General features: G+C 37.4%; 1 protein-coding gene across 7 annotated transcripts in view; it reads right to left on the bottom strand.

Moving 5' to 3' along the window:
• TRPS1 (transcriptional repressor GATA binding 1) overlaps positions 1 to 24,935 on the bottom strand; it is a 256,723-nt gene that overhangs the window by 145,718 nt on the left and 86,070 nt on the right. For 6 of the 7 annotated variants that reach the window (XM_067467317.1, XM_067467320.1, XM_067467321.1 and 3 more), the window contains 2 exons: positions 23,482 to 24,611; positions 13,085 to 13,691 (listed from right to left, as the gene is read on the bottom strand). In XM_067467317.1, the coding sequence (XP_067323418.1) occupies positions 13,085 to 13,691; positions 23,482 to 24,611 (1,737 nt within the window). The remainder of the gene's footprint in view (positions 1 to 13,084; positions 13,692 to 23,481; positions 24,612 to 24,935) is intronic. The other variant, XM_067467323.1, reaches the window with a different exon arrangement.

Here is a 24,935-nt window from a genome sequence, read left to right as displayed (position 1 = left end):
ATTACTTCAACATAGGGGATAATAATAGGATGAAGGTTATCATGGGACAAAAAAGTAGTTTGGTGAGGATATATCTGGCATACACAGATCTGCCCCTTAACATAACATTTTAAAAGAAGATAGATGATAGATAGGTAGATAGATAGATAGATAGATAGATAGATAGGCAGGCTGTGCTCCCACTGTTGTTCCCACCTCTATCCCTGCCACATTAAGCAGAGGGCATATTCAATCTAAGACAGGACCAGACATTGGAAGGTTCTGAATTTGCTTAAAATAAAATTCAAAGAGAGAGCACCAAACAACAGTTGTATTTCCTATTCTCTTTTCACCCTTTAGAAATATATACACATCTGAAAGTACCACAAGTCCCATCACCTCCTACTCTTCACCATTTAGGGTAGGTCAAACTGATTAAGGGTTGATGAAGTTTATAGACCTCCAGGGCATCAAAGGATTTCAAAAGAAAATCATTCCAGATTTGAAACTACTGCCAAATCTAATGTAATTTTCCATTATGGAAAAAAAAATCAGTAGGCTTGGAACATGTTCTTCTGCTTTTAAAATTATTGCCATTGAGTCTATAAAACATCTGACTAACATCTCTGATGAAAAAGGGGGTGTTTTAATTAAGAATACTGACGTTTCAGTGTTGATTCCTGAAGCTTGAAAAAACAGTACCATAACATTCAGGACAAACAAACATACTTGCACAAGCACAATGGAGCAAACACCAACTTCTCACAAGAACCAAAAGCTATTTTCTTCAACACTGGCATTACGTTCCAGATGTGTGGGTGATATTTTTAGCCAAGTCATATAAGATTTGGAGGTAAAGTGTTTATATTGCTGTGCCAGTCGCCCATGAAAAAGACTTCTATGGTCTCATCTGCATCCTTCTCACATTGGTGTTTTCAATGTTGATCAATTCAGCTACACCAAAAAAAGAATCACAGTGCTTTAACTGAGTACACCAGGCTTGCTTTGACAAATCACACATTGTGATAAGATGATGAAGGGAAATAGTTAAATGAGTTATATGGAAATAATTCTTGGAAAAAAAATTGCTAGAAAGAGCTATGGAATTGTAGACCAAGTCTCCACACTTGCTGGGGTTAGAAGCCCAGGATCCCCGTAAAATAACAAAAAATGCTATTATCTTTTTTTAAAAAATGAGAGAATACCTCTCTAGGAATGTCAGCCTTCCAGTATGATTCTATGGTCAACCTCTGCTGCAAGCTAACCATATAATTGATTGGGAGTACCTAAAGATTCCCAAAGAGATGGTTCCTCTAGAAATATCTATGTTCTCCATGTCTAGAATCACACTGGAAGACCTAGAGTTTCCCAGAGAGAATGCTTTTAATCAAATCCATGGGTAAGCAAACCTGCAAAATTCAAAATCACAAATGTGGGGGATTCATATGCACAGACACATGTGCATGCATAAACTCATGCAAACTGACACATATCAAAGAAGTTTACAACACCAAATCAAAAAAGGAAAGCCAACACAAAATATAGCTACATTGCATCACGACAGTTAAAACAGGAAATTCAAAAAAACAGAAATGTAGAAGGATATATTAAAGGAAGTCCTAGGTGGTATCCCTTTAACAGTTGTCACAAAAAGGTGCCAAAACACCAGAAATGGCACACAGTTCCACACCATGGGAAAGGCAGTCATCATACTTCCACAATCACTTCCATGCAATCTGCAGTTCACAGTACAAGGTACTGCACTGTGACTGACAGGAAACATTTCATGTTATCTATTTTTCCATCACTGGTCTTACCACCACCACCCCCTGCACTACATGCAATTAAAGCAGTATCTGTGCTATCACTATTGTTGTCTACAGCAGCATCAATACAGCAAGAAAATCCACAAACACACAGGCAGCATCAGTTTCACATTTCAAATCTGTACAAAACAGAGTACTAAATGGCTCCAACCAAATAGCAGCTGCTTCTTGTCTTAGGCCATATGTGTGAAATGCATGAATCCAGCCTGCCACATCATTTTATGTAGCCCACGAGGCTTTCAATGCCAGGGCAACATAGCTGCATTTATACAGTCTTACAATTACAAATGGCCTTTTGAAAGCAACCATAGGGCTGATGTGGCCCCCAGAGAAAATGAGTCTGACACGCTGTCATAGGCCATATTTGTACAGAAAACTGAGCCAGGGTAGTTGCAAAAGCTATTTTGTTTAAAATGTAGCTAGCAATATGCATGCTGTCCAAAGTAAAAAGAAACTATCAGTGCAGAAAAATATAACAAGTTAAAATGAACTATCATGCTATTACAGCAGGTAAGCAAGACTTATAGTAAAAAATGTGTTGAAATGTGAGCCTTCTCTTTCTTTTTCCCCCTAAGTCATTCCATATTATCTCCCAAATTTTAGTAATGAATTCCAGGCATTAACTGGTTAGTTCTAGATTCATCTATGGGACTTTATAAAAAAAGTAACTCTCAGCTTTTCGTACAGGACAGAATGGTTGCAAATAACCTGTTTACACAATTCTGAATTCCTGAAAAGAGGAGAAAAAAACATGACTTCCCAAGTATTCATCTTGAAGTCCTACACATGCAGGTGTTTCTTCCAATATTCAACTACCTACTGGAATGTCAATTTTCCCCACACTGTTGACTGCTGTATATTAACTGGATTTTAACAAAACGTTTGGGTGAAGAAGACAATGTAGCCGATGTTATCTCTTGTGTTTCATAAACAACAGTTTCCAGCCTCAAGTATCTTCTGGCCAAGCTGAGGGAGCATCTATATGAAATCTTATAGAGATACTTACCACCATCATGCTAGCTAGACGGATCAGGGGCCTGATTGGACAGAAGGCAACTTCTTAAATCAAGATTCATATTATGAGCATCTTAAGTAGACCAAAACATGGCCCTGCTCAGTTTTAATAATCAACTATAGGTTTATTATGCCTTATCCAAAATGCTTGGGACCAAAAGTGTTTGATTCTTCACATTTTTTTGGATTTTGGAATACTTGCATATACATAATGAGCTATCTTGAAGGGACCCAAGTCAAAACACAACATTCATTAATGCTTCATATACACCTTATAGCAGGCCCGTAGCCAGGATTTCGTTTCGGGGGGGGGGGGGGGCTAAAAAATTTTCAGGGGGGGTTTCGGGGGGGGCTGAGTTTCGGGGGGGGGGCTGAGTCTGAGTGAAAGAGGGTCTAGCCTAGCAAACCTTTTGTATCATTACCCCAATACCCCCATACATATGGGATATATTGAGAATGGTGATCAAATAATGATATTAATAAACATAACAGTTTAAATAATGCACTAGTAAGGCCTTTTCGCGAACCACCATGAGAATTTCGGGGGGGGGGGGCTGAAGCCCCCCGAGCCCCCCCCCCCCCCCTGGCTACATGCCTGCCTTATAGACATATCCTGGAGGTAATTTTACACATAATAGTTTTAATACTTCTGTGCATGAAGCGAAATTTAATGTATGCTGAAATATCAGAAAACAAAGATGTCACTATCTCAGCAATTCTGATGGATGATTTTAGAACATTTTGGATTTCAAACTTTCAAGCAAGGAATGCTCATACTATCACATGGCATGGGTATGTAAACACAGCTGATATCAAGAGGTAACGTTCTCCTTCTTTTCCACCCAGCTGCACTCCAAGAGCCTTGTACCATAAACATGAAAGGCAGCTGCTAACATGCACACATCAGAAGAAAACCTATAAATATTTGGAGATATTACTCTTCAAATGTCTTATACAGGTTGTAACAGTTGTATATTAAGCCTGCCTTTGATTTCAGTGGTTCCCCCACCTCCCACCGCATCCCTTGTATTATCTGCCTTAAAGCTTTTTAGTCGTGTACGGACAGGAGATGTGATAGCTTTGAAGTGCCCAAGTTGCAACGAATGTACTTTTTATTATTGTTGTTGTTGTTATTACGTCTGAAAAGGTTTGCATGTAATTTGCTGTAATTTCAGAATCAGCTCAAAAATCCATCACAACATAAAGAGATGCCATGTCCTGCAAAAAATAATAATCCTGAGAAACAAAGACTTGATTTTTTTTGCAACATACCAACAATAAAAACAAGTGCTTAGTGACACCTTAAAGATTGACACCATTATTATGACAGAAGCTTCTATGAGTCAGAAATTACAGTGGACAGAGACCACCAAACTTGCAAACTACTCGAGTTCCCACATGCAAATTACAACTTCTCATACACACAAATATAAAGACACTGCTTTTTCTGTTTCTTTTTATTTCCTTGTCTGTGCGGTTGAGTTTTAGTTTCCTCACTCCTTGCAAATATAGCACAAATGAGTCATGCTCGATTTTCTCTCTGCCTCTCTGGCACCTAAACAGCTGTGATCAGAAGTCATTTGCAAGAAGAGCAATAGCAAAGATTTGCACCCCACCAAACTTAAATTAGTTTCAAGTAAGCAATCTTCCTATCTTAACATATGACTGCTCCATTTTTTTCTTGTTAAACAACATTTCCTCACCCAAGATTGCAGGCTCCCAGAACAGCACATAAATCAAAACTCTGTTTTCACCAAGTTTGTGTCTCAAACACATTCACAATGAATAAACATGTCTGATATATATTCCCCTCATGAAAAAACTGAAGATGAGGAAGCAGGATATCAGTTAGTACAAATTATCTGGACTCCGCAATTCAGAAATATGGATTGATTTAGCTATAATCTAAAGGAACTAGCAAAATTGCCTCTGAATATTCCTTACAATAAAACCCCATTACTTTCATAAAGTCACCATAAGTCGACTGACAACTTACACACAAATCCTTCCAAATTTGCCCATTCCCTTTAAGAAAAGTGACCAGAATTCGAGTTCTGGTTTTGACAAATGGATTTTAATATGAACCAATCAATTAATCACTTTATTTATATCCTGCTTTTTTCCAAGAGTGACACTTATAAAAAGAGATGCACGTAAAATCATATGTAGCCAAAAGGATACAAAATGTTGAATTAAAATAGAACTGTGTCTAGAATTACAACAGAACAAAACATGTTGTATTTAAAAGCAGAGATTAAAAACACTGTTGCACTAAAGGAGAATGCCCAGTGTACAAAACAAACAGTTCACAAACACCTTTTGGAATAGGTAAGTCCTCACTGGATGACAAAAGGAGGAAATTGGTCTAGGTGCCTTGCTTGGGAGGGAGATCTTCTTGGCTCAGCCACAGAGAAGACCCTCAGAGAAGACATGCTGGGCATCCTTAATCCAGAATTTCAGAATTCAAAATACCCTAAAATCCAGCATTATCCATATGGCTGGCTATAGTAACAACTTTGTTTTCTGATGGCTCAAGTGTATGCTGTACAAACTTTGCCTCATGTGGAAAATAAAGTAATACATAATTAATTAGATTAAAATATTTTATAAAATCACCTTTAGGCTATGTGCATAAGGTATAAATGGAACATAAATGAATTTCATGTTTAGACATGGCTCCTATCTCTAAGATATCTCTTTATGTATCTGAAAAAATCTCAAATTCAAAATACTTCTGATCCCAAGTATTTCAGGGATGTTCCTATTAAACATCCCTATGAAGGTGGTGGAATTCAAAGTAACTGTGGAGCCAGCCTGGATAGGCCTACATCACAACAGGAAGGGCATTTCACACATATACATGCACACACATATACAGGCATTTCGGAAATGGAAAACGGTAAGCTAGCAAATTTTTATCGCCCAAGCAGAAGCAAACTGCCACAGGTCTTCTTAGATTGTGTAGCCTTCATCATCAAAAACCTTTTGCCTTCTTAGCCATACTTGGCCATGAGTGACTCAGAACTGGCCCTATAGTATGGGTGAGTAAATGTCTGGAATGAGAGTTCTGCCTTGGCACCCCAAGAGAGATAGGAAGAGCCTGATGGATCCCCGATATAATATTCTCCATTTTTTTTTGGCCCCAATTATCTCCACCTTTCTGGCCTTCTTTGGTGATTGCCAAAACTACTTCCTGTTGGGAAAAAGTATCATTCAGGTCAAAACCAGAAATAAATGGCTAACTCTCCACCTTTTGAAGTTGTTTGGGGCATTTGGAGGCAAAATATTCCCAAAAAAATTACCTCTGTGGTAACCTGATAGCCACAAAAGAAGCCTTTGGACTTGGGACAGTACATTAGCCATCTCAACTTTTGTCACAGTGCATCCTGGGAGTCAAATGAATGTTTTCAATGTTCTCAAATCACATTTGTTATTGAACCAACCCAAGCAACTCTGATGCAAACAATGGGTAGGGGGACAGACACAATAATTAGAAAGACCCAGGGTTTTTTTGTTTTTTTGTTTTTTGTTCTTCTAACTGATTCATGTTTCCTCAAGGTTTTGGTATGAAATCTCCATATTATATTATTATCTCATCACATAGAAAATAATGATTTTACCACCCTATCTATTTCTAAACCCTTCCTACCAAAACATACTTAACTGTGGCTGAGTAAATATCAGGAGGGTAGGACCACTTAATGGCTGTTCCTCCCTGCCCAACAATGTTTAAACTCAATTGACACAATCAAAACAGATCTACTGAACTGGCTGGTTCAATATTTTAAGTGTTGCTTTCTGGCAATTACTCAGTTGCAAGGAGTGATGTAACATCCACTTGCATGCAAATTCATTCTGGTAAGTACTAAAGCACAGCTAAGAAAATACTTCTTTCAGAACAACTGTAAATTCTAATGGGATTTTAGAGCCTCGGCAACAGCAAGGTTTATCCCCCTTTTATTCTAAAATTTAGAGACCTGAAGCATCCGAGAACAAATGTTTCCAATCGGTTACTTTAACACTTTCCTTGTTCAATGATTATTTTAGATTTCTCCAGGATGTAGTTTATACTTCGAAATTAACCTTCCCACATCCCCAAACACTGAATTGTAGAAACAGGTGCTCCTAACAAAGCTGAAAGAGTCCAGCCGTGCTTTGACCCAACATAGCTATGTGCATTAGTAAGACACAGCGCCCGCTGAGCTTCCCTCAGTTAATTAAAGGACCCGTATGGCAAGGAATAGCGTTGACTATAAATACTTCCTGAAAGTTCCCTAACAGAGTGAAAGGAAATGAGGGGAAAATGAAAGGCAGCTAAAGACAAACTATTTCAGATGTTCCCTGTGTTCAAGGGCTGTTTTTAGGGGACGTATTGTGTGAGCTCTTTCAAAAAACACAAAACCCAAAGTGAACATATAAACAATATGGATAAAAACAGAGAATGTCTGAAGCACTAAAGCGCTCCTTATATTTATTACTTTCAAGGAAACCAATCAGATTTCCCCTCTGAAATCAATATACTCTCAAAGTAATTGAGTTTGATTAGTTCAATTCTATACAGTTGATATAAGCACACACTTGTATATATGCCTACAATGTATATATCCTTACCTATATATATATATATATATATATATATATATATATATATATAAAATTTTAATTATGTATGTATATATGCATACACAATGTTTTTAGAACAATAAATCTCTGTGACATCAATTACCTTAGTTAAGAGCACCACTTAATATTATTAGGAATGGCCACAATTCAATCCAAACATTCCTAGCACTGCAATCCTATATATTAGTGGTTCTCAACCTTTCTAATGCCGTGACCCCTAAATACAGTTCCTCATGTTGTGGTGACCCCCAACCATATTTTTGTTGCTACGTCATAACTGCTACTGTTATGAATTGTAATGTAAATATCTGATATGCAGGATGTATTTTCATAGTTACAAACTGAACATAATTAAAGCATAGTGATTGATGATAAAAACAATATGTTTGGGGGGAGTATGGACAAGGATGAAGGGATTTGAAGTACCTTCAACTGATTCAGCTCTGACTTCCACAGCCCAATGAGACCCCCACAAATTACAGACCTGGACCAAACTTGGCACACAGAACTCCCATGACGAAGAGAAAATACTGGAGGGGGTTGGGAAGAATTGACAGTAATTTAGGGGACATGTACTTCACCTACATCCGGAGAGCACTGTGAACCCAAATGACTATGGATATGGACCAAACTTGGCACAAATACTCACTATGCCCAGGGAGACAACAACCCCGCCGTGCGTCCCTCTCCTGGCATTAGGAAGTGTGCGGGGAAGGAGGGGCACTTCCTAAGCCGGGAGAGAGACACGCACCGACGCTGCCAGGCACACGGGAAAAGAAGCCTCATACAGAGAGCATGCTCCCTGCACGAGACCTCTTCCCCCGCATACTTGGCAATGCTGGTGCAGGTCCCTCCCTCGGGATTAGCAAGAGCGTGGGGAAAGAGGGGTGATGCAGGCTCTGCGTCGTGTGTCCTTCCCCGCACACTTCCTAAAGCCAGGAGAGGGATGAATGCCAGCGTTTTTGTCTCCCATGGCCTGCAAGGAGGAGAGGAAGACAACGCATGTGCGCGCGCACTTGTGAGGGAGGATGAGCTGCCTCGTTTGGGGCAAGGATGTCTCAAGAGCTCCTCAAGAGCACCCCCCCCCCGGGGAGGCTCCCCCTACGCAAAACTGTAGAGAACGTGAGGCAGGAGTGGGAGCTTTCTGCTCCACTCCCGTCCCTTCCAGCAGATATTTTGAGGGGGCAGGGCCAACTGGGACACCATCATGACCCCCAGAAAATGGCCCAGTGACCCCCCTGGGGGTTTCGACTCCCAGGTTGAGAACCGCTGCTATATATGTTTAAGCATCTACGTGATTGTATCCAAAGCCTTAGTGGTTTCAACAGAGGTTATAATAATATTCTTAAATGCCAAACATTAAAACCCATGAGTATGAGATGCACATCTTTGTACTGATTCCTTTGTATAAACCAAAGGACAGATCAGTTTCTAGCCACGCATTAGGACTCCAGTACAACTTAAACAAATTGTGCACTCATTCCACTGAAATCAAATTTCACAAGTGGCTTGTGATTTCACTGCCACATTGAAGATCAGTGAAACTTAAGCATAATTCATTTTCAGTATTTTTTGAACTTAGATGTTAACAGAAAAATGTATGCTATTCTTTTCATTAGAGCATGTAGACTAGTTTATACATGAAAAAGTGGTAATGTTTCAGCTAAGACTGAAAGAAAGGCATGTATTGTATGAATAAAAGAACATCTCTTCAAACATAACTTCAATTAAAACAATTAAAACTCTTCAGATGAAATTTATGCCAATAATAAATACAAAAGTAACGGTGAATTCAAGAAAATGACTTGCATCTAAGAAAAGAAAAATGTATTTACATTTTGTGCACATATGCATTAATGTTTCTTCTATATAATGTTATATGTGCAAACACATTTATTCTTTACAAAAGTTAAATTTTGTATTTTGCTAAAAGTGGCCTCTTCCCCCGCACGCTAGAACTGATGTATTTTACACATACAAGTTCTGTATTCTTTCCCAATTACATAGTTTACACATACAGTTTAGTCTCACATATCCAACATAAATGGGCCAGCAGAACGTTGGATAAGCAAAAATGTTGGATAATATGGAGGGATTAAGGAAAAGCCTACAACCTCCTTCCTCCACTCCCAAAGTTACAACTTTATTTGTGGGTTATCCAGATTGATTGAAATATTCCAAATTTTGTTCCTTTTCCTTCCAGTTTTATAGTAGGTTAAAATAAACTAATTTTATACTAGAATAAACATAAAATATATGGCTCTCAAATATAAACTGGAAATAACAGGAATAAAATCTGGAGTGTTCTGTCTTTTTAATTAGTCTGGATGTGCCCAATGACTCAATATTTGTAATTACTTAGTTCCGTCACTCACTGCCTCTCCAGATCACACAGTATGTGCCAGCTTGTATCATATTTTATCAAAAAAAAAAAAAAAACAACAACAACCACATGTTATGATACTTGAGTAAGCATTTTCAGTGCTCTTTTAGGAATGAAATGGGGTGTCTAAGAATATTACAAAGTTGGTATAAATAAACTGTTTGCATACTGAGAATAACAAAAAAATATTCAGTTTGCAAAGTAACATTTATTAAACCACTATGTCTCAGCCTCAAGCTTTTCACTCAAATCTGTAAAATAGGAGGGATAAAACTAGCCAATCTTAGAGATGCATGCCTTAAAAAACAGCAAAGGGAAAGCATTATATAAAAATATTAAGCTTAATTAACAGAAAACGTAATTTGTTTTAAATCAAATTTACTAAAAATTGCACCCTTGCTAAGAAAAAGAGAATTATTAAAGCGATCAACAATGTAATTTCATTAAATGTTTATCTCTGCAGTCAAAACGTCTTCCCACAATTAAAAAACATATTTTCCATATCCTGTATCTAAATGTATAAGAGATTAATTCAAAGTATTTTAAGCAGAGAGGGACAAAAATATCAACACTGTAAGCTCTTGTAGTGTAGTTATGTATTCTGCTTCCTGAAGTACGACGGCCTACTTGGAAAAAGGAGAGTAAAATGATTAAATGAAAGTCGTTCATCCTACTCAAAATTATGTAATACGTTTCTGGTGTATGGTTTCCTTGTGTACAGCTTAAAGATGTCTAAAATTAGGATCTACATAAGGCATAATACCTATTGATCTTTGGTTTTCTTAATTTATGGTTAACCATAAACCAAACCCTTGGATAAGGACAAAACACAAATCAACATATGAAAGCAGGGTTGGAAGTATTATGGCAAATTAAATTCAGCAGCAGAGTTTCCCTCTGATTAGAAAGGAAGGTAGATTAACCCTCCCAAATTCAATCTTTTCTAATTTCCCCACTTTAAGAGGAACATTGTTCCCAAATGTCCACTCCAAAATTTAGAACACCAATGAAAATGTCATATACTTACAAAAGTATTTGCGCAGAATGATACACCCTCACATATACATGTGCACATAAATGCTAGACCACAATGTTTAGAACAGTGCACATAAAGTCTGGTTCCTGTTTCATCCCTCATCTGCTTTGGCTTTTTTTGATATATTTACGACACCTGCTAAAACACCCATATGTTTCTGCTTTGCCCGTCTCTATAATTCTTTGAGACGTAAAAGAGAAAAATCACGAAGTAGTAAAACATCATTGTACTTTGGATGTATTGACGCCCTTTAAATAGGTAACTACCTGACGTAAATACAAAATAATATATTTTCTTCTTATCTTTTTTTCAAAAGTGTCATTCATTCTCTAAAATATCAAATCTGTCAAAACTTCTCTACAAGAAAAAAGGATCCTAAAGATTGAAACAGAAAACTATTTGGAGCTTTGGTACTCTCATTCCCTTCATTTATGCATATATGCCATAAAACATCTAACAGTGTAAGGTGCAGAAGTTAGCTAGACGAACATATTGCAATAGCCATAAATATATTCTCTGAATTTAATCCATACACACAAAAGTTAGAATGTTAGGCTTGCTTCAACCCAAGTCTTCACCTCAGTACATGATACTAATTTCTCCCATTTCCTTCTGATGCCCACTCTTCTCCAAATAATCATCACATCGACCATTCCTCCTTCTTTTATACCACTGGAGTCCATGTCAAAGTACAGTATTTAGAAACCTGCAATCCCATCCCAATGTTGCAACATCTCTGAATGGTAAAATTCCATAAAATTAATTAAACACATTGTAGAAGTACCATGCCAGCTTTGTTTACTTCATAGGATACTTTGAAAATGCACGGGAAAACTGGTTGTTCCAACGATGTTTTTATTATTGTTTTATCTTAACTAGATCGCATGTTAATCATATGTTAATGTATTAATCATATGCTGCTATTCTTAACTAACCTTCCCAAATGTTGGCTTGCATGCAAGTTGGAAGCTCTGGTTCATATATCTCGATTTTTGACAGATGAAAGAATGCTAAAATGTGCTCAGGATGATTTTTTAAAAAATGTAAGCATGCTATATATATGTAATGAACATTCAACATTTAAGTGGTGATTTAGAACTACATCGAAATTTTATTGGAGCAAATTTAACTACGTATTCCATGCTCTGACACTCCCTTGGCCAATATTTATTAGATTTGTTATTGCAAAATCTAAATCCTTGATATTCCCAAACTGGTTTCAACTTAAGCTTAATTTGTAAAGTTGAAGACCTTTTTTCCCCCTTACAGCAAAATCAACTTGGGTGGCCACCAGGAGGAAATCAACACCTGAACTGGTTTAGCAGATAAGCTGAAAATCGTGTAGCAATCTACGTAACTATGTAAAAGGCCTAGGAATTTTACCTATCTAGCCATGGGGATATTACTGAACTCAAACCAGTCAGCATGCAGTAGATAGATAACTTTACAGGCTGGATCTAAAACAGAATGCTGTGACACAGATAGTATAAAACCTGAGGACTGAACTATTCATGTGTTATTTTCACACATGGCAAATTTCAAGCAAGCAGTACTTTGCAACATGTAAATTAAGTGAATGATAACACACAGCTTGTAATATATTTTTTAAAATAATAGGCCTGTAATAGACGTTTTCTCTTCTTAGAATACGAAAAGGATTTCATGTAGGAAGAAAGGAGCAGTGTTTCTCTTTCTTGAAGCCCTTCGGTTTCCAACACAGCTAAACAAGCACCAAATGTTGTATTTAATCACATTGTGCCGAGACTTTTTTTTTTTTACATATTCCCAATCCTACTTTTTATTATTATTTGATTCAGGTTTCACATTTTCAGCTATTTGATCCAGTGATGGCTTGCTTAACTATGTCCTGTCAAACCACCTTAAAATTTAAGAGGTGATTAGATGCTTTACTGTAACAGATGTGCAGCCTTCTGGGGTTCTGTGCATTTCTTTTCCAAATGTAACATCATCTTGCAAAATCAGCAGGAATGATTAACTCAGTACAACCAAATTTAATAGCAACGACAAAGATTACTTACTACCACAACTCGCACTGCAGCTTTATACAAATGTTCTGAAAATGACTGTGAAAATCTGCTTATGCAAGTCTGAATGCTTCAAGGTACTGACATCAGTAATGTGCACTTGGTTGTTCAAAATCCATTTTAAAGAAACAAACTGTAACAATATATACTGGAACAATAAAAAAGTAGAATTTCCTACCCGTAAGAGGGACTGAGATTCATCTTTTGACTTGTTATCACCAGATCCAGGGTATGGCTGAGGGAGTGGTCCAGATTTCTCTCCGCCTCCTTGGGGTACCCCCTGCAGGAACCCCTTGGTCTCAACAGGCAAGCCATAAACAGGCCGTGCAAGATGTGCAGCTTCTACATTTGGACTATCCCTTAAGGGCTTTGGCTGCTCTTGGCCAACAGACACTGTGGTCAGAAGGCCCAAGCTTGTCTGGGTGTAGGATGGACTTCCCCTCAAAATGTCTACTCCTCTCCAAGGCGTGCTGCGAAGATCGTCACTGGACCCATCCGGCCAACATTTCTCTTTCAATGTGTCCTTCTCATCCAGCTTTTCCTTCTTCACTATGGTTTCAGAGACATGCTCCCCCATTTTTGGGTCAGCAATGATCAGGCTATAAACCTTCAGATCAATTTTGGGTTCTTCTTTGAGAGCAGCAGTCACCCCATGGCTATCTTCCCCATTTGCTGTGGTGGCCTCCATTTCTTGACAGTGCACAGTGTTGAAGTGCTCCAGTAAGGACTGAGTATCGGCAGCTGTGAAGCTGCATTGGCGGCATTTGTAACAGTTATGGACTCTCCTGGTAGAAGAGGGAAAGAATAACAATATTATAATGCTCTCACTCAGCTAGTCCAATGCAATCTTGTTTTCTAAAAACAATTAAACATTTTTAAAGGTGTATATACTTCTCCTTAGTCAATGGTCTTCAACCCTTCCATAACAAGCTTCAAAGAATATTTCCTCTCCTGATCATGTCATAGGTTTTGTTTTATTTGATTTACTTTTTTTTCTTTTCTCTGTACTTTCTTGTTTCTTTGTCCTGTTTATCATATGCCTCCCCTCTCGCTTATGTTTCCAAAAGCTGGTAAGAGCTATTTTTATTTGAGCACACCCACAAACAGATGTTGCCGGTCATGACTCTCTCAAAAGTGACAAATGTCCTAGTTTTTAGCTTTAAATATAAAATTATTTGCTTCATTCTTGCTTATTTCACAAAAGACATTCTGTCAAGTGTTTCCATGTCTGCTAGTATATTTTCTGACAAGCAGTATAAAAACCAAGAAGTTGTGTTTAAGCACTAAGTTTTAGGTCATCTTTCACCCACACATTTGAGACAGTTTAATTAATATTATACTTTTAAAATTACTTTCACAAAAATTACAAAATCTGACTTACACATCAGTCAACTTTTGTACAACACACACATTTACAGAATTAAGCATGAACAAATGAGTTAAAGGCTCCCACTTTTGAGAGAACTGAAAAGTTTAAATTTTCTGTCCTGCCTTGCGTCAAGTATATTTTAGCACAAGTGAGTTTTTTAGAAACATTATTATTATTATTATTATTATTATTATTATTATTATTAAATATTTGCAAGCTTAATGTTATCAATAATTTTATTTCAATTATCAAATATGAATATACTTCCAAATGCAAAATCCAAAATTTCATGGAATTTTAAAAGATTTTTTAGTGTAATACATGCTTCTCAGGGACTAGTATTAAGTTTGTCCAACTGACTGCAACTTCCCAGGGAGCTGTGCTCCTCTTTGTGCTGGTTATGGACCGTAATAAAGTTTTGTATTGTATTGTATTGACTGCAACTGTTTTCTTTTTTCAAAACTCACAGCTGAAAGTCAGTGGCTTATGGATCAGCACTGACCACCAACTTGAGGGATGCCGCTCTACAAAATGTCAATTAGGTCAAAGATATGCAACTATATATTCTCTTCTATTTGCACCTTGTAATTAAATCTGATTTTCTAAAAATCGGAAAGTGTATTTGTAGGATAAGGTGTGTGTCTCTAGATAGAAAAGTATGAAAGTGTTGAATTTCACTGAGCATCACCGTTATAATACTACTGCCAAAACATAATCCTCTTTACTCTCTTTTTTTGGAGAATGGCAAACTTTTTGAGGTATCTTTTTTACTTTTGCAAATTTCTATTTTGATTAAGAGCAAATTGTTTATATGTGAAAACAGCATGTACAATCTTGCAAACAGCAGCATATGTTGAGAGAAAATATTCTAGAATAAAATTATATGAAACATTAAAATAAGAACTGCATTATTTTGTAAAATTTGAATCCATCTACTGATATCTACTGAAAAAAGTTTATCTGACTTGTGACCCACATGCCATGAAAAACTAAGGAGCAACATGCACCTTCTTCTACCTCTGGGGCTCCATCTACACCATCATATAATTCAGTTTCAGAATGCAGATAGACTGCATTGGACTGGATAATATGGCAGTGTAAACTGATATAATCCAGTTGAATGCAGTTCAATCTGCATTATGTAAGTTTACACTGACCATTATAAAGCAGTTCAAACTGGATTATATGGCAGTGTAAATGAGGCTTCGGCCATCCAATTGTTACATTCCTCGTGTTTTTTCATTGCTTCTCAAACTTCTCCTGTGTAAGGTTTCAATTGCAGACAAAGACACAATTTTCCCTTTCAATCTAGAATCTAGGATGAAAACTATTTTAACTCTGAATGAATGCTCAACATTCAAACATAGGATTTGTTTACCAGGATGGGCAGGTGCATTCATGACTGTTGCAAATCTTATTATTCCCTCGGACTGCATAACCCCCTTTAGGAACCAACCATAAGGTTTTATATACTATTTGGTATACTATATGGTGGGGGGGGGGGGCATAGGATGTATAATAAATGATTCAGAGGAGACTTGTAATGCTTGCCAGCCAGTTTCAACACCACATTATCATGGACATCTGCAGACTTCAAATACAGGGATATGAGTTTTTCATCACCTAACCACCAGTTGTTGGCGGACATCCAATATTCATTCACTTTAAATATTCTCATGAGGAAATATATACAGCAGCACTAAGCAACCCTCATACAGAATAGCAACATTGCACAACATGCCAATGACTGGGTGATGTTGTACAATGTCCATTGAATACCACTGATGTATGTACAGCTCCACTTTGGCCACTGTCTGCTGAATCAATCTGTTCCACTATAATAAATAATTCACCCCACTTGTATATGGCACCAATGGGATGATGGCCATTATGTGACACCACTATACTCAGCCAATCAAATGTTCATTATGTAATGCTTCATAATACAATACAGACTGAGCTGTAAATATGGCATTAATGATTTTCTATTTTTAATTAATTCCTAATTTCTATATTAATTTGAAAATTCATGAAGATATTGGTTATGCAACCTATTATACATAGCTAATTAATTTCAAGTTGGAAGGACTGCTCAGGGAAAAACTTTTTATAAGCATGACTTCACTTGAGTCTGGAATCACAATTTGCCTTTTGATGACACCTAAGGAGAAGTTATCTATCTGGCTCCTGCTAATTTAATGTATGCTTGTCTGGTTACGTAAATATGTGTTGAAATATTACCAGGTGACTTCCTATTTTGGGAAAAAGAAAGAGTTAAATTAAAGTAAATAATACTAATGCTAATGTCAATAATTACAGTGCTAACATCAGCAAATTGATACTGCTAAAATAGGTCTAATTGTTTAAGAAATAGTCATGAAACATGTGGGCATTATTCAAAAGAATGAAACTTGTAAATACTAATACCACCTATTAACATAAGTAAAAATGGGATGCATAACAAGGCAAGTGGAAACTCATTCATTATTTTTTCCCCTGGATTTGTTTTAGAACCACAGAACTGAAATAGACCACGTGGGGCACCCAGTCCAACCATGCAAGAAAAGCACATTCAAAGATATTACGGGAATAATATTTGTAATGTGTTTTCTTGAATGTTAATCAATACATTTGAAGATTGAAGCATTTGGGTTTGTTGACCTTTGATATGTACATAATAAGCTTTCTAGGGAGCAGATACTGTCTAAAAAAAATGTGTGTTGCCGCTTTGCCCTGTTCAGCAATATATCATTCATTCAAAAATCAAAAACTTTAAAGGGTGCAGAGGGTCCTCTGAGAAAAATCTGTTTATTCCTAAGACATTTTGCTTTCTGCAGGAAACAAATCGTATTTGTTCATTTATGGACATTCTTATGATTTTAATAAGACTTTAAAAAAAGAAAAACAAAAGACCAGTGTGCGTATCAAGTTTCTCATTCCATGAAAAATATGAAAAAGAAGGTGTGAAAGGAGGGGGGTGGTTTGGATCAATCATGAAATTCTCAACTAAGAAAGCCAAGAAAGTACCGAATATGCAGTCTCCAGTAAATTTAAGTGTCCCATATACCTTAGATCAACACACATGCCTATTTTCATTCAAGCACACCATGCAAAGTGCTGTATTACTGAACTATGTAAAACACATGTTCCCACATTGGAACAATATGTTGCCAATTTCCTGTGTATGCCATAGAAACAGAACACTTTTTATGAGCTAACATGATACTGTTTTATTAACATTACAGTAGCGCACAGACTTCCCAGTCAGGATCAGGACCCTGGTGTGCAAGGCTTCATAGTAAATTGGAACAAGAAGGGGGGAAGCCCCTGTCCTTCCCCAATGCTAGTCTGCAAATTCTTATTCCAAAATTGACGCAGGGATGGGGCCATTCAAGAATGCCCTCTCAAAATTCTCTATTTTAGGGCAGAGAGAAGGGGAAAAGGAACTAATTTCATCAAGTTTCATCAAGAATAGAAATTTTTGACTTCCACTCAAAGGCAAGATATAGTTAAAAGTAGTACAGGTTGAGTATCCATTAACTTGAAATGCTTGGGATCAGAAATGTTTTGATTTCATATTTTTAAAAAGATTTTGTAATAACTATATTTGTCTGTATGTACCTAAAGAGATATATTGGAGATGGGAAGCAGATCAAAGCCTAACATTAATTTAGGTTTCATACGCTCATTATGGACATTGGTTGAGATAATTCTATACAATAGTTTTAATACATCTGTGCATGAAACAAAGGTTGGGTACACTGAATCACCAGAAAGCAAAGATGTCACTACATCTGCCACCAAAGCAGACAATTTCAGAATTTGGTGTATTTTGGATTTTGGAATTCTACATGTAATAATAATGAGAGCCAGTGTTATTTAGTGGTTTGGGTATTGGACTAGGACTCTTTTGCATCCTTGTATCCTCTAAAATGCTATCACACTGAGTGTTGTTATAGGGAGACAAATATTCTGGAGAAAATTCCACAAATACCTTGTCTTTCTGAGATGGTATGCAATAGAACATTTTGAGAACAACTCTCTCAGAAAAACAAGTATTAGTACAGATTTTGTCTCTTCTTAGAAAACATTCCCTTGGGATCTGCCAGACCCTATATATCTCATTATGGAAGCAAGGTTTCTCTAATGCAAATGTTTATAATGCTAGTCATTTCTGGCAAGCTCTGCAATTGGAGGTGATGCTGTGTCCACTTCTGAGGGATAAGTAAATCTGTAATATAGATATAGAAAGATATATCCTTTCATTTCTGATCTGTTTTCCATCTTTCCCTTGAAGCTTCAATTTTTATGCTTCATATTTTAGAGTCTTCTTTTGTCCTAAGTTCTACTGGTAGTTTTCAGTTTGCCTTATTTTTCACTTTTTATTGCATACTTTTCCAGCCCTCCTGATTGCAAATACAGATATTAAAAAATGTACCCACACCCCAAACAGCCTGAACACTTCTGGCACAAGCATTTCAGATAAGAGACACTCAAACTGTTTGACTGTTGTTCCCAGTCCAGTCAATCAATGCAGGACACTTGATAAACATCATAATGACTGGGATCAAAAAGTGCAATACAACAGAGTAAGGCAGCAGATTTGGGATGTCATCAAAAGGCAGCAATTTATTAGATATTTCACTGCTTATTGCATTTTCCATTCTCCAGACAGATGAAGAGGATTTGTATGTTTTTTTCTTCTCATATGTCAAAATAACTTGGGCTGGGTTTGAGAAGTATGCTCCTTAACATAATGAATAGGATCAGGTTTTACATAAGAAGTAAAATATCTTGGAGTGGGCCTAGACATGGGAAAGATTCTCACTTTTGCTAGTTTTGTGTCAGATTTTAAAAGCTTCAGACTACAATTAAAGACCCAGAAACCAGTTGCAATGAAATTTGACTGAAATTGGTGGAAATGGCTCTTTAGCTAAATTACTCTCAATGAATGGGATTCAACAACACCAGGAGAGACAAAGCGAAACACTGTAAAACATATACAATGGTGAATTCAATTGTTGTTACTACATGGTAACTGAGGGCCCTTCCAGACTGGCCCGATATTCCAGGATCTGATCCCAGGTTTTCTGTTTTAAACTGGATTATATGAGTCCGCACTGCCAGATAATCTGGGATAAACAGAAAACCTGGAATCACATCCTGGGATATAGGGCCTGTCTGGAAGGGCCCTGAGTATATGGTGTCAGCTTTAGGTTGTAATACTCTACCATTATATATAGAAGAGGACATTTCAACTAATGTTGCTTGCCACACAAGCGTAACTCAGGGCAATTCTCTCTTCTATACAATGACAGAAGGTACAAGAATTCTGCCCTATTTTGTCACTTGGTTACCCTACCTTAATATTAAATTTGAACACTCATCAGCCTCCATCACCATTGTTCACAGACGGAGTTTAAACTTTAGCCCACCAAGGAGTAAAATCCATTAAACTCAATGAAGCTCAGAAGAAAGTTTCATTTTGTCATTTTGTTAAAGAAAGAATTATTATTTGTAGTTCTTGGTTCAATCTTTTGATCAACTGCTTTTTTAAAGACATATCATATTTTTGCATATAATCTGTGATTTTTCTTTGTTTGCAAAGTAAGCCTAAAAGAAAGCCTTTCCTCCACAATATCAGAAAGCTCATTTTGACAAACTCTGAAAATTCCAGGTATAGTTTACACATTTGTATTAACAAAAAAAGATTATAAAGAAGATTCTGAGATAATCCTGATATTTTAATCCTTTTTTTAAAAAAAATAAAATCCTCTAATCAGCTGTGTACGTGCATGCATGAACACACAGAGATTTTTTAAAAGTTACATCTTGAAAGAAAGATAAGCTGTAGAGAAAGGAAAAAAGGGGGAAAAAACATGGGGACAATTGTTACAGAACCGTCTAAAAAAGGAACATGTCATATGCTTTTAGGAGTAGAACATGTGGAAATATATATGGAGTAAATGCTGGTTTGTTGTGCCAGAAGGTTTGTAAAAGTCTTGCCAAGATTTTTTGAAGCACAAGAGACTAATTTTAGGTTCTCCAAAACATATTTAGTCACCTAAATAAGTAGTGTGATTTTTTTCCAGCGATATTATATACCATTGACGTCAACGGGATAGATATGACGCTTAGTACTTTTGAAAACTAGACCAATAACCAAAAAGTCTAAATCTGAACTACACAGTCTAAAATTCCACTCGAGAGAATTAAAAAAACGATTATCTTTTGCTAGGAAGAGCCATCTTATTTTAAACCCATGAAAACATCAACTAAATTGCTCTCAACAGGGAAATATTCTCTTGAGAGATTTTAAATCTAACAACAGCTACTGAAAGCATGGTCAAAGTGCAGCGTGTTTAAAATTCCCAATATGGCCCAGAGCAGCCCTAATAAAAATGAATTATAATACCACCTAAGACATAGAAACTACTTTTCATCTTCAAAGCTGTTTACAATAATTGACTAATTAATCCTAACAACACCCTTACAGCCCACTTGGATCAAAAGGGGGAGGGGGAAATTTCTTGCTGGAGCTTGTAGCTTGTGTATGACACAGATGTTAGTTAAACATGAGCAATAGGCGCCATGATTTTATGGGCTCCTCAGATCTAGTCAATACAGCTGACTGTTGAGCAATGTCCAGGTGCTTTCCACTTTCATCTCAAAGGAATGTCTTCTAGTAGAGGCCCTGCCCTATTTATTCCTTAGGATAAAGGTACCAGGTCCTTAGAAGCTACGCAGGGCCAGTCCTGATTTGAATCTGAATGGACAATGGTGCAATGGCAACCCTTGTTTCATTCCACAATATGTTCTGGGCTGAATGAAGTATTACAATGTTTGGTTTTGTGTTACCGGTTTTTGGACTACAGCTTCTAGTGTATTTTCTAGGGGTTTTTGGTTTTGCTGGGTTGAATTTCTTACTTGTTTTAGATTTGTTGTGCTTTATCAATTCTTTCCAAATAAAAAGCAAGGTTCAGAGAGTAAAAAGGACACTGTAGAAGTAAAATATGGGGTTATCTCCTTTACTCCTCAAAGGGGAGCTGCTCCAAAGATTCAAAGGTCCTGGATGTACTCTGGCAAATGTATCCATTAGAGTCTAGCCCCAGCCAAATGTCTCCTAACAATTGATTCCAGAGGTTTCTCGATTACAACTATCATCACTGACCGTTAGCCATACTGACTGATATGATGCAATTTGATACCTATCCTAAACTATCTGGATATTTAATGTTGGGAACAACTGTACTATTTTTCATTATAAGCAACTATCTATAGATTGGGAGAACTACTCCCTACTGTGACAACCAGAAAGCTGTATCAGTTTTTCTTTATTTATATACATTCAGAATCCATGGCTCAGTGGTAAAACACATGCTTTGCATGCAAAAGATTTCAAATTTAGCATCTAGCATCTCAAATTAGAAGGCTCTCAGGTAGCTCGGCTAGGGAAAATCCTCATCTGAAACTGTGGTGCTCCTTTCATTCGGACAAAATGAAATAAATCTCACATATTAATGCTCTGAATCTGTAGCCATGTTCACTATTGAAAGATAACACAGGAGTATTGAGTATCTAGCTCTATTGTGTACATAGGAGCAATATAGGCATGTTTTGGTCCTCTGTGACAGTCAAACAGTTAAGCAAAATAGAATTAGCAGGCTTCCCAAATTGGAGGTCATGAATTGTTGGCCCTTTTCATAAGTCAGAATTACAAAGAAGGGCCCTGACATTACAAAACCTAAATTATTTGGAATTGGCAATCAAGATCACCAGTTATGGCAATATGCTAAACAGCCTGTATTACTTCATTTGCAGATCACGTTAGAAGGGAGAGGCAAAATAAGGCAAATGAATTTTGAATGTACAGTTATTTCTTGCCAGGGTATGGGGAAGAAAATATTTGTCCATTAGCACAAAATGTATGTACAATTGTGGGAAAGAAATTTTAGAGTAATAGACCGAAATGCATTGGCATATGCTCTCTCCCATCACAAGCAATCAGATTTTAGCACTTCTAATCTCAGATGGATCATGGCCAATCCTTATGTCACTGGAATATCTTTGATATTTCGGCTACAGTGGCTTTATTATTACTTTGGGGTTTTTTAAAACCGAATGTGGAATTAAGAGGTGTAATTACTAAGAGTAGCTAGTCTGGAAAATATGATGCTTTCCAGAAGTTAAAGATTGGATTCAAACCCACCTTATTAAAATTTTAAAAAGTGTCCAAATTAATAAATCTACAACTTTTTGAGTATCCTGTATCCAAAATGTTTGGGACCAGGAAGGTTTGAATTTAGGAATTTTGGATAAAAGATGCTCAATCTATATCTTAACGAGTAACAATACTCTCCAGAGGAATATGTGGAAATAACCACAGAATTCTGATTTTCATACAATAACTGTAGAATTGAACTGTTTCTAATGTTCATTTAAGTTTTACTGTAACCCTTTAAAATATGATGTGTCTTATTTTGTTTGTGGTCTGATGCAAACAATGATGTTTCTAGGAGTCTTCGCAAGTAGCACAGAGCAAAGGTGTGCTATTCAGATGTTTCTGGACCACAACATCCAACCTTACCACTGGCTAACCTTTGGAGGATGAATGGAAAGCATATATACACCATTATTAGAACCAAAATATTTCCCCGTTCACAGAATAAGAAAGGATCTAGTTCAGCTATACATTAAAGGCAGAGAGGCAGATACCACCCAGGGGCTGCTATATTATTCTTGTTAGATATTAAACCTAGTCTGAAACCCCAATATGACCTCTGTGACCCCCATTCCTACATCTGAGTGTTTTATTCTACCACCACCACCACCAGAAATATTCCTGACTTGGATGGGATATGAATGGGATGGTATCCCCTACTACAGTGGTTCTCAACCTGTGGGTCCCCAGGTGTTTTGGTCTACAACTCCCAGAAATCCCAGCCAGTATACCAGCTTTAGGATTTCTGGGAGTTGAAGGCCAAAACATCTGGGGACCCACAGATTGAGAACCACTGCCCTACTACATTATCTGTTCCCTCACCACTACTTTATCTTCTTGTTCCTGTATCACATAAATTAGATGTTTTTGGGTGTTCAGCATTTAAACACAAATTACACAATATACTACTCCAAAGTTGTTTGCAAGTAAAATGTGTACCCATGTACAAACCCACAGTCAGTCTCGTTTTTTATTTTTATTTTACCTGTAGTGTCGGGAAATCTCCTCTTCAACCTGAGTGACAAAGTCACATTTGGTACATGAGTGTTCTTTGCTTTCTTGGACAGTCAGCGGTCCATCCCCCCCTTGCAGGGCATTTGCTTCTTGCTTGACTTCAGACACCTGGGCTTCATGTGTGGTTTCATAGTGAAGCAGGAGAATGTCTACATCGGGGGTGGAGAAAGAGCACTGGTGACACTGGTGCTTGACTCTGGAGCCTCCTGGCATTCCAGGGGACAAGTGCAAAAGCAAGAGAGCACAGTGGGAACAATTACTTTTCCTGCAAGCAAAAGGATAAGTAATTTCTCCAAGGTGCTTTTCTGGACTACAGAGGCCTCGAGGACAAAACTGACAGTGCTTAATGGTACACTTGTGAATGTTGTGTAGCTGCTGATAATGGCGAAGAAGAGGCCCCACCACTATTATATCTGGGCCATGGCTCTTAGAGTACCTAAAATCACAAAACTGACAATTGTAGCTTGTCACCACGTTGTCCTCCACTCCTGAGCTGGAAAAGTCTTTCTTTTTGGCCATGCTAGTGCCCTTCTCAGTCTTTGCTGCTAACTCTCCATCTGCATTTTTGGCTAAGTCATTATGATTAATGACTGACCCCCTTGGGAGCTTGTCACTCCGATCTGGGTGAAGGCCCCCTGCCTGGCTCCCCCCATGATGCTTGCTGTAATGTTCTAACAGTTTGAGTGAGCTGGATGATTCACAACTAAAGCTGCAGAATTTGCACCAGTAGTAACTGGAGACATCCGTACCGTTTTGCCTTGAGGATTCAAGAGGCTTGATGGGCACCGAATAACCAACCGGAGTGTCATCTCCAGCTTTTACGGTGATCTTGTCCTGCCATTTCCCCAAATCTCCAGTCTCACTAGATCGAACAGTAGGGCTGGACTTGCTCGAGTTCCTCTCTGAAGGTTTACTGGTTTCAGAGGCAGGAAGAGTGGATTTTATCTTGTTTGGATGGGTCTGCAAGAAGTGTTGCTCCAGCTCTGTTGATGAATTGCCCATGTAGGTAAAGTTGCAGAACTTGCAGCGGAAATACTTGGTGTTGCCCTGGCAATCTGGAGTTTTGCGTCCAATGCCAATAAAAGTCCCACCTAAAGTCACCTACAGGAGATGAAAGGCAGAATGTTAACCACTAAGAAGTCTGTGTTTTCTATAAAAGGAACAAAACAAAAGCCATAAAGAGACTATTAATGGATTGCCACTGTATAACAATTTGCTGTGAAACAGAACAGTTATTCAGTCATCCCCAAAATACATCCTTGTCACATAATACACTATGCTTAGGAGACAACATTTTATGGGGGAGAGTATTTCTGCAAACAAAATAATGGCAGGAATATTCCACTTCTCATGGCTGTCCCAGTATGAATGCTCAAGCTAGTAAGATAAAACATGAAAAGAATGGCAGTTGGATACAGATAGGTA

Source organism: Anolis sagrei, chromosome 4 (genome assembly GCF_037176765.1).
Source record: "Anolis sagrei isolate rAnoSag1 chromosome 4, rAnoSag1.mat, whole genome shotgun sequence".
In the NCBI taxonomy this organism is placed as follows: Eukaryota; Metazoa; Chordata; class Lepidosauria; order Squamata; family Dactyloidae; genus Anolis; species Anolis sagrei.
The sequence above is the reverse complement of the archived record's forward strand: the minus strand, read 5'-3'. Positions and strand labels throughout refer to the sequence as shown.